At 38.8% G+C, this 12,494-nt stretch overlaps 1 protein-coding gene across 11 annotated transcripts in view; it reads right to left on the bottom strand.

The window, feature by feature from the left end:
- SPG11 (SPG11 vesicle trafficking associated, spatacsin) overlaps positions 1 to 12,494 on the bottom strand; it is a 103,079-nt gene that overhangs the window by 51,483 nt on the left and 39,102 nt on the right. For all 11 annotated transcript variants that reach the window (XR_010588041.2, XR_012414916.1, XR_012414915.1 and 8 more), the window contains 6 exons: positions 9,994 to 10,065; positions 9,477 to 9,604; positions 9,020 to 9,195; positions 7,411 to 7,624; positions 2,200 to 2,403; positions 256 to 362 (listed from right to left, as the gene is read on the bottom strand). Coding sequence is in view for 8 of the 11 variants with exons in the window: in XM_065547864.2 (XP_065403936.1) it covers positions 256 to 362; positions 2,200 to 2,403; positions 7,411 to 7,624; positions 9,020 to 9,195; positions 9,477 to 9,604; positions 9,994 to 10,065 (901 nt within the window). In the remaining 3 variants the exon portion in view is untranslated. The remainder of the gene's footprint in view (positions 1 to 255; positions 363 to 2,199; positions 2,404 to 7,410; positions 7,625 to 9,019; positions 9,196 to 9,476; positions 9,605 to 9,993; positions 10,066 to 12,494) is intronic.

Consider the following 12,494-nt stretch of genomic DNA (forward strand, 5'->3'; position numbering starts at 1 on the left):
ATCCTAGAGCACGATGCTAAGGGGAAGGGGACAAAACCACGTAAAGTCTTTGCTCCAGGTCTAGCTTTTCTTGGCTGGCTGGCAGCTAACCTTTTTGGCCTTCTACTTCTTACCTAAAGTGTGAGCCTAGATTACATTCAGATAGTTGACCACAGCCAAATAATTTATTTAAAAGAGTTCACAAGTTTAATACCATTCAACAGACCAGTGATTGATCCAAAGAAAGTTTCTGTGTTTAATACAGTATACCCATACCTGTTAAATTACTGGCAACTTGTCGACACTGAACTAAAAATTCAAACCAAGGGTGTGCTTCATGTAACTCTTTTTTTTCCAAAAAGGGACAATTTTCAGGACTAAGTCTGTATATAAAACAAACAAAAAACTTCTTTGGTTAACATACAGGATAAGACAATTACAACCATGTTTGCTCAGGTGATGATTAGCATTTAAAAAAAGAATCTTGGAATTAAAAAGTAAATATAACACAAAATACTCCCACTCTTGTGTTGTATTTTACACATTCTTCATGATCTGGAAACAGACAATTTCAGAGACAGAGATTTTAGAGACATCATATGTTCACTACCATGAGGAAATTTAACCAACTCTTTGTCAGATTAATAGATACCTTGTACTTTAAGATACTTCATATTTTATTGGTTTTTACAGCAAAGACTTTTTAGCATATTCAAACTTAATAAGAGGCTTTTTAAAAACTCTTACAAGCCAAGTGTGCTGGTGTGCGCCTATAGTTCCAGTTACTTGGGAGGCTGAGGTGGGGGAATTGCTTGAGCCCAGGAGTTTGAGGCTGCAATGAGCCATGATTGTGCCACTGCACTCCAGTCTGAGTGACAGAGTGAGACTGTCTCAAAATAAAATACAAATAAAAAGCTTACACAACTACAGAGAGGTTACAACTGAGGAATTATGGCTCAGAATACATACTTTGAAAATACAGCTCTTAAATCTGTTCTCTTGCCAGTAGCTTTGGAGACAACATTTCTAAGTAAGACTAATGATACGACACATCAAAAACTCCTAGTCTGTTTTTTTTTCTTTTTTTGAGACCAGGTCTCACTGTATTGTCCAGGCTGGAGTGCAGTGGCGCAAACATGGCTCACTGCAGCCCGGACCTCCTAGGCTCAAGCAATCCTCCCGCCTCAGCTTCCCAGGTAGCTGGGACTACAGGTGTGTGCCACTATGCCTGGCTGATTTTTCACTTCTTTGTAAAGAAGAAGACCCACTACATTGCCCAGGCTGGTCTTGAACCTTTGGGCTAAAGTGATTCTCCTGCCTTGGCCTCCCAAAGTGCTGGGATTACAGATGTGAGCCACTGTGCCCGGCCAATTTCTAGTCTTTACTACACAAAATAAGTAAAATAAAAATGCTGCCTATGAGTGTACAAATGTGGGCTCTTAATTTTTATTCATTCTGGAATAAAAATTAAGTAGAATTAAATCAGCTCTTCCACTTATTAGCTGTGTGCCTTAAGTAAGATACTTAGTCTCTCTCAAAGCCTGTTTCTTCATCTGTAAAATGGAGATGCGAGTAACTACCCCATAGAGTTTTTGTGAAGATTAAATGAGATAATCCTTATAAACTACTTAGTTTAGTGATAACATTGTAAACACTCATATATTAAAGACTACTTCTATTGTTATTGTTATTACTGACCCAATAGCAATTAACACTGGGCACAGATATGATTCTGCAGGTTAATCTTAGGTAGACATATACTGATGTATTGCTCTTTCTTTCTCTGTGTGTGTCTATATAAATATAAATTTTAGAGCATATTTAATATACCTTGAAGTGAAATACACCTTGCTATGAAATCAAAGTCATTTAGCATTCTCTTGGTAAACAAAGTATCAAAGTAAACTCCAAGTGAAACTTTAGAATCTTCCTCTCAAACCTTTTAAAGCATTTCTTTCATTGTATTCTAAAGTCAAATTATTTAAAAGGTTAACAGAGATACTACAGAATTAATATCACCAAAAAAACACATAAGCATTTTGCTGAATGTAATACTGAACTCAAAGATGTATCAGTTGTTGAGATGAAGAAAACTACTTCAAAAAGATCAGTATTCCTCGTGTGAATGCTTACTATTTTCCTAAAAGTCACGTTCAGGAGTCATATGCAAAGAGAAAATGTGAAGACCTGATCAAGGACAAATGCATTCTCAGTACTCACTTGTAACAGTCAAGGTAGACATAAAGAAGATGCTGCAGACTGTGCTCCAAACAATAGAGAATGAATTGAGAATGGAAATCCCAACCTTCTTTGGTCTTGTAGTTTTGAACAGGGAGGGTATCCTGTATTACACCTCCAATACGGCTCAGTCTTAGGAGGAAGCATTCAAAGTCTTCCAGTTCAGATGCCAGAAAAATCCCATTCCTATGGACAGATTTACAGGATGGCAAGTTAAAAAGTCGCTATGTTCAGAGTAGACCAAATCACGTCCACAGTTTAAGTCTCAATTACTTAAAAATAAGCATTGACAAATTAATGCTGCCACTTCTTACTCTATATGTTCTCTGACACATATTTTGCGGATTTCTAATAAAATTTTCTGCACCACTGTAGTATTTAAAAGTAGTAATGACAGACTCAAATTATCTTTATTATTTTAAAAATCTAAATCAAGCTATTTCCATTTTTTGGTTTTTGACAGGAACCATTACCCAGTATAGCAACAGTGGTTAACCCTTGAAGCTGGATGCTCTAAGCACTGAGAAATTCACCAAAATATTCAAACAAAATCATCATGCTACATCAGAATAATTTAAATAGACCAACTACTGAACAAGAATAGAAATCTGCATGTAAATATTACTTTTTACAAAGTTACTGTTACATCATATATACCAAAGGAGTAAAGAAAACATACACCTGTATATGGAGTTTATAGAAACATCATGGAACCACTAACCTAATTATAGAACATTATAAGCCCTTGGTGTATTCCTCCCCCACTGCATGCCCTTTGCTACCTCCAGAGGTAGCCACTATCCTGACTTTTATGATAGTCATTCCCATACTTTTTTTTTTTTTTTAATTTTTTTAGTAGTTTTTTGTTTGTTTGTTTGTTTTTTTGAGACAGAGTCTCTCTCTGTCGCCCAGGCTGGAGTGCAGTGGCCGGATCTCAGCTCACTGCAAGCTCCGCCTCTCCGGTTTACGCCATTCTCCTGCCTCAGCCTCCCGAGTAGCTGGGACTACAGGCGCCCGCCACCTTGCCCAGCTAGTTTTTTGTATTTTTTAGTAGTTTTTTTTTGGGGGGCAGGGTTTTGCTCTGTCACCCAGGCTGGAATGCAGTGGTGCCATCTCAGCTCACTGCAAGCTCCGCCTCCTGGGCTCAACTGATCCTCCTACCTCAGCCTTCTGAGTATCTGGGATGACAGGTATGTGCCACCACACTGTTTTTAAATTTTTTTGTAGGGACGAGGTCTATGTTGTCCTGGCTGGTCTTGAACTCCTGGACTCAAGCAATCCTCCTGCATAGGCCTCCCAAAGTGTTGGGATTACAGGTGTGAGCCACTGTGGCCCTTTTACTTTTATTCACAGTTTTATTACACCTATATGTAATCCCAAATAATTTAAGATTTTGCGTATTTTGAACTTTGTATTATGTGGAACATTCTGGATATATTGTTCTCTACCTTATTTCTTCTACCCAACATTGTATGATTTAGCCATGTTGATACCTCTGGGTATAGTTTGTTATTTTTCATTATTATACAGTATTCCATTGTATGAATATACCATATTTATCCACTCTACCATTGAGAAAATTTAGCCATATTTATGATAAAAACTATCGGCAAACTAAACATAGATGCAAACTCCCTTAACTTAAAAGGCATATCTAGAAAAATCTTTCTAGCCAGCATCATACTTACTAGTGAAACACTGAGGTCCATTTTAGTTGTTCCTAAATTTCGGGTAAAATAAATTTGCATTTCCTTACCTACAAATGAGGAAGAGCATCTTTTCCTGTTTACTAGCCATTTGTGCTTCCTCTTTTGTGAGAAGCTATGTGCTGGTATCCTTCTCCTCAGATCCAAGCTCTACTCTGCATCACCCTACTCTGTGTTCCTGGAGGCTCACCTCTATGGGTTCTACTACAAGACTCCAGTGTCCTCAGACTTCTGTTTTAGTTCACCCAATGGGAGGGCTCCATCAGGAGATAAGAGGAAATACCCTGGCTCTCTCTGTGCTGGGTGACTACAGCTTGGCTGACACCCTACACTAAGGATCACAACTCCTGTCAGGCAGCTCTCTTGGTCTCAGTGACAGATCTTTGCCCCTTTAGGCCTTTTAGAAAGCATATATCCTACTACTCCCAAGGTTGTGAAGGTATTCTCTTATAGCATTTTCCAAATTTTATACTTTCACATTTGACATTTAGGTGTTAACATCTACCCAGAACTGATTTAATGTACAATATACGGTAGGGAGGGGAATCTAATTATATTTTTTCCCCATATAGCTATTCAGTTATTCCAGCCCCATTATCAAAAAGATGGTTCTTTCCCCACTCTTGTGCAGGACCTCCTCTGTCATATGTAAAATGATCATACAGGTATAGGTCTGTTTCTATGCTCACACTTCTGATCTCTACCCCAGCACCAATACTCTCACTATCTTAACTGCTACAGCTTTAGAATAAGTTTTGATATCTGGCAGGGCAAGTTCTTTTTCAGGGCTCTTCTTGACCCTCTAATTTATTTTTGTTGTTGTTTTTTTTGAGATGGAGTCTCACTCTGTCTCCCAGGCTGGATGGAGTTCAGTGGCTTGATCTTGGCTCACTGCAACCCCCACCTTCTGAGTTCAAGTGATCCTCCTGCCTCAGCCTTCTGAGTAGCTGGGATTACAAGCAAGTGCCACCATGCCCAGCTAATTTTTGTATTTTCAGTAGAGACGAGGTTTCATTATGTTGTTCATGCTGGTCTCAAATCCTGACCTCAAGTTATCTGCCTGCCTCAGCCTCCCAAAGTGCTGGGATTACAGGTGTGAGCCACCACGCCCAGCAGACCCTCTAATTTCTATATAAATATTTACAATCAGCATGTCATAATCCACACACACATACAAAAAAAAAAAAACGGCTGGGATTTTTACTGAGATTGCACTATATTTAAAGATCAACTTGGTAGCAGGCTTGTCTTTCTCCAAATCTAAAGAGAATGCTCACAGTGTTTCACTAGTAAGTATGATGTTGGCTAAAAGGATTTTTCTAGATACCCCTTTTCAGTTAAGGGAGTTTAGGCCAGGCGCGATGGCTCACGCCTGTAATCCCAGCACTTTGGGAGGCTGAGGCAGGTGGATCACGAGGTCAGGAGATCAAGACCAACCTGGCTAACACAGTGAAACCTCGTCTCTACTAAAAATACAAAAAAAAAAAAAAAAAAAAAAAAATTAGCTAGGTGTGGTGGCAGGTGCCTGTAGTCCCAGCTACTGAGGAGGCTGAGGCAGGAGAATGAGGTGAACCTGGGAGGCGGAGCTTGCAGTGAGCCGAGACACCGAGACAGTGCCACTGCACTCCATCTTGGGTGACAGAGTGAGACTCCGTCTCAAAAAAAAAAAAAAAAATTAAAAAAAAAAAAAACAAAACAAAAAACGCTGGGCGCGGTGGCTCACGCCTGTAATCCTAGCACTTTGGGAGGCCAAGGCAGGCGAATCACAAGGTCAGGAAATTGAGACCATCCTGGCTAACACGGTGAAACCCTGTCTCTACAAAAAATATAAAAAGAAATTAGCCAGGTGTGGTGGTGGGCGCCTGTAGTCCCAGCTACTCAGGAGGCTAAGGCATGACAATGGCATGAACCCGGGAGGCGGAGCTTGCAGTGAGCCAGGATCATGCCACTGCACTCCAGTTTGGGCGACACAGCAAGACTCCATCTCAAAAAAAAAAAAAAAAACAATTAAGTTAAGGGAGTTTGTATCTATGCTTAGTTTGCCAATAGTTTTGATAGTCAATAGGCTGAATTTTTATCAAATGCTTTTCTGTATCTAATAGGGTGGTATGATTTTTCTTATTTAATCTGGTGGCATAGAGTTCATTAATTTACTAATTTCATAATTCTAAAACCATATATACATTAATTTAAAAACCAAATGCTAAGCAAAATATTAGGTAAGCTGACAAGTTCTATAATATTTACTAGTAGTAAATAAGAGCATTTAGTGCAATGGAGAGAAGAATGAATAGAAAATCAGGGACTGGCTGGGCACAGTGGCTCACGCCTGTAATCCCAGCACTTTGGGAGGCGGAGGTGGGCGGATCACGAGGTCAGGAGATGGAGACCATCCTGGCTAACATGGTGAAACCTTGTCTCTACTAAAAAAAAAAAAGAAAGACAGAAAATCAGGGGCTAAGGGATTTAAATCTGTAACTAACTGGCTTGTGCAAAGCACTTAACATCCCTGGATCTGACTCTCCATATCTTTAAGTTGGGGAGGAAAATACAGCTGCAAGTATACCGCAGTAAGTATAAATAGAAAATAATACATAAAAATGTTTAAGAAACTTAACACACGTTATTAGCTTTCTTTATACTATTTCAACAGGTTAGAAAGATAGATTAAATGGAGCCATATCAAATTGTTGATATTCAGCCATTTTTGACCCACAGAAATGGCAAGTTCATATGGTTCAATTTAACAGGTTTTTCTAAATGAATTGAAGTTTAAAATCTTCATATCACTTCAAGAGCTACTCCCCCTCACTATTTCTTAATTCAGCAGTTCTCTTACTTCAAGAACATGCACAGTACACACGTAGCAATACGAAGCACAGGAGACAGGATACTAAGATATGCCCTTCTCAGCTCTTGTCACTTGTTCCTTATAGCCCTACTGAAAACTGAACATTTCTATACCAAAGTGCATAAAATGTTTTGGGAGGAGCCTGCAACTAGAACTTAAGAGCTTATTTACTACCCACATGACGTAAAATGCCTGTGTTCTTTTTTTTTTTTTTTTTTTTTTTTTGAGATGGAGTCTCGCTCTGTCACCCAGGCTGGAGTGCAATGGCGCGATCTCGGCTCACTGCAACCTCAGCCTCCCAAGTAGTTGAGATTACCTGGCATTATGCCTGGCTAATTTTTGTATTTTTGTAGAGACAGGGTTTTGGCCAGACTTGTCTTGAACTCCTAACCTCAGGTGATCTGCCCGCCTTGGTCTCCCAAATTGCTGGGATTACAGGCATGAGCCATCGCGCCTGGCCATATGAATATGACTTTAAAACTTCACTGTAAGATGATACCCTTTAAATTTTATAGTAATATGAAACAGCACTGCATTGGATTTTTTGCATTTTCAAAGGAAAATGCTACACCATTATTTTTTCTTGCTCTTCCCTTGTACTCTTCCCACTGGGGATTAGTTCAACAGTTACAATACCTGGCCAGCTTATCTAAAATTTCATTCCTCATGTAGTTGTTACAGGAAGTATTCTGGTTAATAACATCAATAGTCAGAAGGGGCCATTTGTTCTGCTGAAATGAAGTATAACCATGCTGGGTTTGAAATTCTCCAATCCATAAGATAATGTTTAACCAATCATGGCGAGCTGTGAGGTATCTCCAGAGGGCTTCAGGGGAATATGATTTGTATTCTACATGAAGAACAAAACACATTTTAAAACATAATTATGTTTATTGACATGTAACTGAACACTAAATTACTGAGCAAATGTAACAATCTGGACATAACTATTTATACAATATGTTAATTATTCAGTTTCTTTTATTATTTTATATAAAATCCTCTGTTTCTTTTACTATTTTCTTTTTTTTTTTTTTGAGACAGGGTCTCGCTGTGTTGCCCAGGCTGGAGTACAGTGGTGCACTCACGGCAGCCTTGACCTCCTGGGCTCAAGCGGTACTCCTACTTCAACTGCCCAAGTAGCAGGGACTGCAGGAATGTGCCATCATGACTAGGTAAATTTTTTCTTTTTTTTTTTCCGAGACAGAGTCTCGCTCTGTTGCCCAGGCTGGGGCGCAGTGATAAGATCTCGGTTCACTGCAACCTCCGCCTCTCAGGTTCAAGTGATTCTCCTGCCTCAGCCTCCCAAGTAGCTGGGATTACAGGCATGCACCATCACACCCAGCTAATTGTTGTATTTTTAGTAGAAGCAGGGTTTCACAATGTTGGCCAAGCTGGTCTTGAACTCCTGACCTTAGGTGATTCGCCTGCCTCAGCCTCCCAAAGTGCTGGCATTATAGGCGTTAGCCACCACGCCTGGCTGCCCAGGTAATTTAAAAAATATATATTCTGTAGAGATGGGGGTCTCACTATGTTGCTAGGCTGGTCTTAAACTCCTGGCCTCAAGCAATCTTCTCATCTCGGCTTCCCAAAGTGCTGGGATTACAGGTGTGAGCCATCGTGCCTGGCCGCGCTGTTCATTTTAAAATCAGTATTACAGCCAAAGAGCTAGATGTAGCTTCTAATTACTATGGTGGTTAAAATGAAACTTACGTATTAGCTGTACATTTCACTTACCTGTTCAACCCTCTTTTTCCCTTCTCTTTCCCTTAATATAAATAAAAACTTTATTTCAGAAGGGTAAGGATGAAAAGAAAAAGATGAATTAAAAATAATAAACAAAAACTTCAGCTATAATAGTAAGCCAGAATTTTACTCTCTGAATTGCTACCGTTTACCACAGTTATGCCCCAGATCCCCTATATCATGGCACAGATCCCCAGTTTACACAAGAAACTCAGACTATTTGCAAAAACAAAGATTGTCACTTTGAAGCTGGAATGAAAACTCAACCTTGAAATCTCAATTAACTATTTTTTTTTTCCTTTTATTAGCACATTATAAATCCCTCCCAGAAACTCTGGGATAAGAAAGAGGTCTTAATGCAATGATTTGCATTTTAAAAAACCTGAATATTATTTCCCAAAAGGAATTCTAAAATTGAGACACATCAAAATATTCAAATACCAATACCCAATTTAATCCTCATTCAGTATGCTCATATTTCAGGCTCTCTCACACTTGCCTTCTGGACTTATCCTGGGGAGAATGATGGATTCCTGTGTTAGTTGATCCCACCACAGAGCCCAATTTAACACAATTCTATGGTCCTGTTTGTTAAATTCATCTTTACAATCATATTTCAGGAATGAGTCCAAAACGGATTTGTGCTTGAAAAAATCTTGTTCCTTTATCCAATACCTAAAAACAGTGATATAAATTGTTTTTTAATTTTGGAGAAAAATACATCATTCCTTTTTTATCTGCTCAAGAACATCTACTCTTTTGGAGAACACATAATTCTGATTATGCAAATATTAAAATGACAGAAAACTCTTGAGTCCCTTCTGTCTGATACAAGTTTTATCTCCATGGAGAATGCAGGCTCAGTTCCACATAAGAAACTTGCGCTCACTAACAATTATAAACTAAATACTATCTACAGTATTCTAATATTATCAAAAGGAGACTAATGAGACTACCTGGGAAATGACTGGATTTGCATATTTTCTTGGAAATGTCCCAAATAAAGCTTCTCAACTTGATGCACGAAGTCTATAGTTCTTTTCTCTTTTTCAGAAAAATAATTTTTTTCTTTTAAAATTTCAACCTTGAATAAAAAGCAGTGACTTTACAAAAATCAAGCACATTTGCAAAAAATGTCATGAGATTATCAAAGAAGATAGTGCTGAGAATTAAAGATTAGAAAAAAAGTAATGAGATGATATGCCATTCAAGAATTATATTTTGAACATTTGAGTCAATGTATATTAAACACAAATTTTCTTTTGCCACAAATGTAAAATAGTCACTTAAGAAAGATGAAGGGGAAAAAAAAGATGAAGGGGAAAAAAAAGATGAAGGGGTTGTCACACTTTTACTTATTAGATATTAGTTGAACATTAAAATTGCTTAAAGTTTTTCTTCCAAGGTTTTCTTCCAAGTTTTTCACGCAGGCTTTCTAGAAAATGTATACTACATAGTCTCACCTTTACCTACCAAAAAGTCACGTATATGTTTATCAGTTGTGTAGAAGCATATCTTGAGCAATTGGCCTTTTACATCAAACCCCTAAAATAAACATAGAAAACCAAAAAAAGTTACATTTTGTAATGGAACTATTTTGAACATAAAAAAATGTGTTAGATACAGAAACACCCTATTATAAACATCTATCTTGTTAGAATTCCATAGCTTTCCAAAGACCTTTCTGCTTTTTCAAACATTCATTTTCCTAATTTTTTTTTTCTTTTTGAGACAGTCTCACTGTGCTGCCCAGGCTGGAGTACAGTGGTGTGATCACAGATCACTGCAGCCTCGACCCCCAGGCTCAAAGTGATCCTACCGACTCAGCCTCCCAAGTAGCTGGGGCTACAGGTGTGCGCCACCATGCCTGGCTAATTTTTGTATTTTTTGTAGAGATGGGATTTCTTCATGTTGCCCAGACTGGTCTTGAACTCCTGGGCTCAAGTGATCCTCCTGCCTCAGCATCCCAAGGTGCTAGGATAACAGGCGTGAGCCACCCTGCCTGGCCCTCCTACATTTATTATATGTATTTATTGCCTATCCCTAAAGTCCTTAAGCATTTTGTCAGAGCAAAGGCAGCACACAGAACAATTTAAGGCAATGCTAGGTTACGACAGGACCAAAATGACAGCAATCTGGTATGTTGATTCAAGTGGAAACAATGATCAATGCAAACAACATCCCTCTTACATAGTTCCACTCCTCTGCACCTCCTGAAAGCTACCATGGGCAAGACCCCAACCATGCAGATTAGGGCTAGATCTCAGCTTAGCCTAAAAGCCTTACTTCTAGGACTTCCCCTTCTCATGTGAAGTAAAACCATAGAGCAAAAAGTCCAGCAAAGGCATAATTTACTAGAAACTTCAAGTGGAGATGTAAGGGGTCACATGAACAATACAGAATGTCCTCCAACAAATAATGAGCTCTTATGCATGCTTCAACATGTGTGAAGTCTTCTATGAGAAACACTATCTCCTCCTAATCAAAGTGCCAGGTCTAACAGAGTATTTTTCTTTTCTTTTCTTTTCTTTTTTTTTTTTTTTTGAGACAGGGTCTTGCTCCATCACCTAGGCTGGATGGAATGCAGTGGCGTGATCTCAGCTCACTGCAATCTCTGCCTCATGGGTTCAAACGATTTTCGTGCCTCAGCCTCCCAAATAGCTGGGATTACAGGCATGCATTACCCACCTGGCTAATTTTTGTTTTTTTTAGTAGAGACAGCATTTACCACATTGGCCAGGCTGGTCTCAAACTCCTGCTTCAAGTGATCTGCCTGTCTCAGCCTCCAAAAGTGCTGGGATTACGGGTGTGAGCCACTGCACCCAGCTCAGAGAGTACTTTTAAATGCCATTTAAAAATCTCTTCAAGAGATATGGAAATAACCTAAGTGTCTATCAACAGATGAATGGATAAAGAAAATGTGGTGTATATATACAAAGGAATATTATTTGGCCTTAAAAAAAAAAAAAAGAAGGAAAGACCAATTGTGCTGGTTTACGCCTATAATCTCTGCACTTTGGGAGACCAAGGCAGGAGGATTGCTTGAGCCCAAAAGTTCGAGACCAGCCTGGACAACATAGTGAGACTCTGTCTCTACAAAAAAAAAAAAAAAAAAAAGAGAGAGAGAGAGAGAGGAAAACCTGCAATTGTAAACAACATGGCTGAACCTGGAGGATATTGTGTTAAATGAAATAAGCCAGACACAGAAAGACAAATTCTTCATGCTCTTACTTATATATGGAATCTAAGAAAAAGCTGAACTCACAGTAATAGAGAGTAGAATGATATTATCAGGGACTGTGGGGTAGGGGAAAGGAGTAGATATTGGTCAAAAGGTACAAACTTTGAGATACAAGATAAGTAAGTTCTGGGGACCTATGTACAGCACAGTAACTAAAGTTAATAATAATACATTGTATACTCGAAATTTGTTGAGAGTAGATCTCAAGTGTTCTCACTATATATACACACATAACTATGTGAGGTGATATATTAATTAGCTTACTTGTGGTAATCTTTTCACAATGTACATACATATCAAAACATCATACTGTATACCTTAAATATATGTAATTTCTGTCACTCATACCTAAATAAAATTAGAGGAAAAATATCTTCAAAAAAGTTCTCAGGCCAGGCACGGTGGCTCACGCCTGTAATCCCAGCATTTTGGGAGGTCAGGGTAGGTGGCTCACAGACTAACCAACATGGAGAAACTCTGTCTCTACTAAAAATACACAAAATTAGCTGGGCATGGTGGCACATGCCTGTAATCCCAGCTACTTGGGAGGCTGAGGTAGGGGAATCATTTGAACCTGGGAGGTGGAGGTTATGTGGGCCGAGATCGCACCATAGAACTGTAGCCTGGGCAACAAGAGCGAAACTCCGTCTCAAAAACAAAAACAAAAACAAAAAAAGAAAGTTCTCAGTACCAAAACGTTTCTCAGTGTTATTTCCCTTTTAGATTTAGAGAC

This window comes from Macaca fascicularis, chromosome 7 (genome assembly GCF_037993035.2).
Source record: "Macaca fascicularis isolate 582-1 chromosome 7, T2T-MFA8v1.1".
NCBI classification, from domain to species: Eukaryota; Metazoa; Chordata; class Mammalia; order Primates; family Cercopithecidae; genus Macaca; species Macaca fascicularis.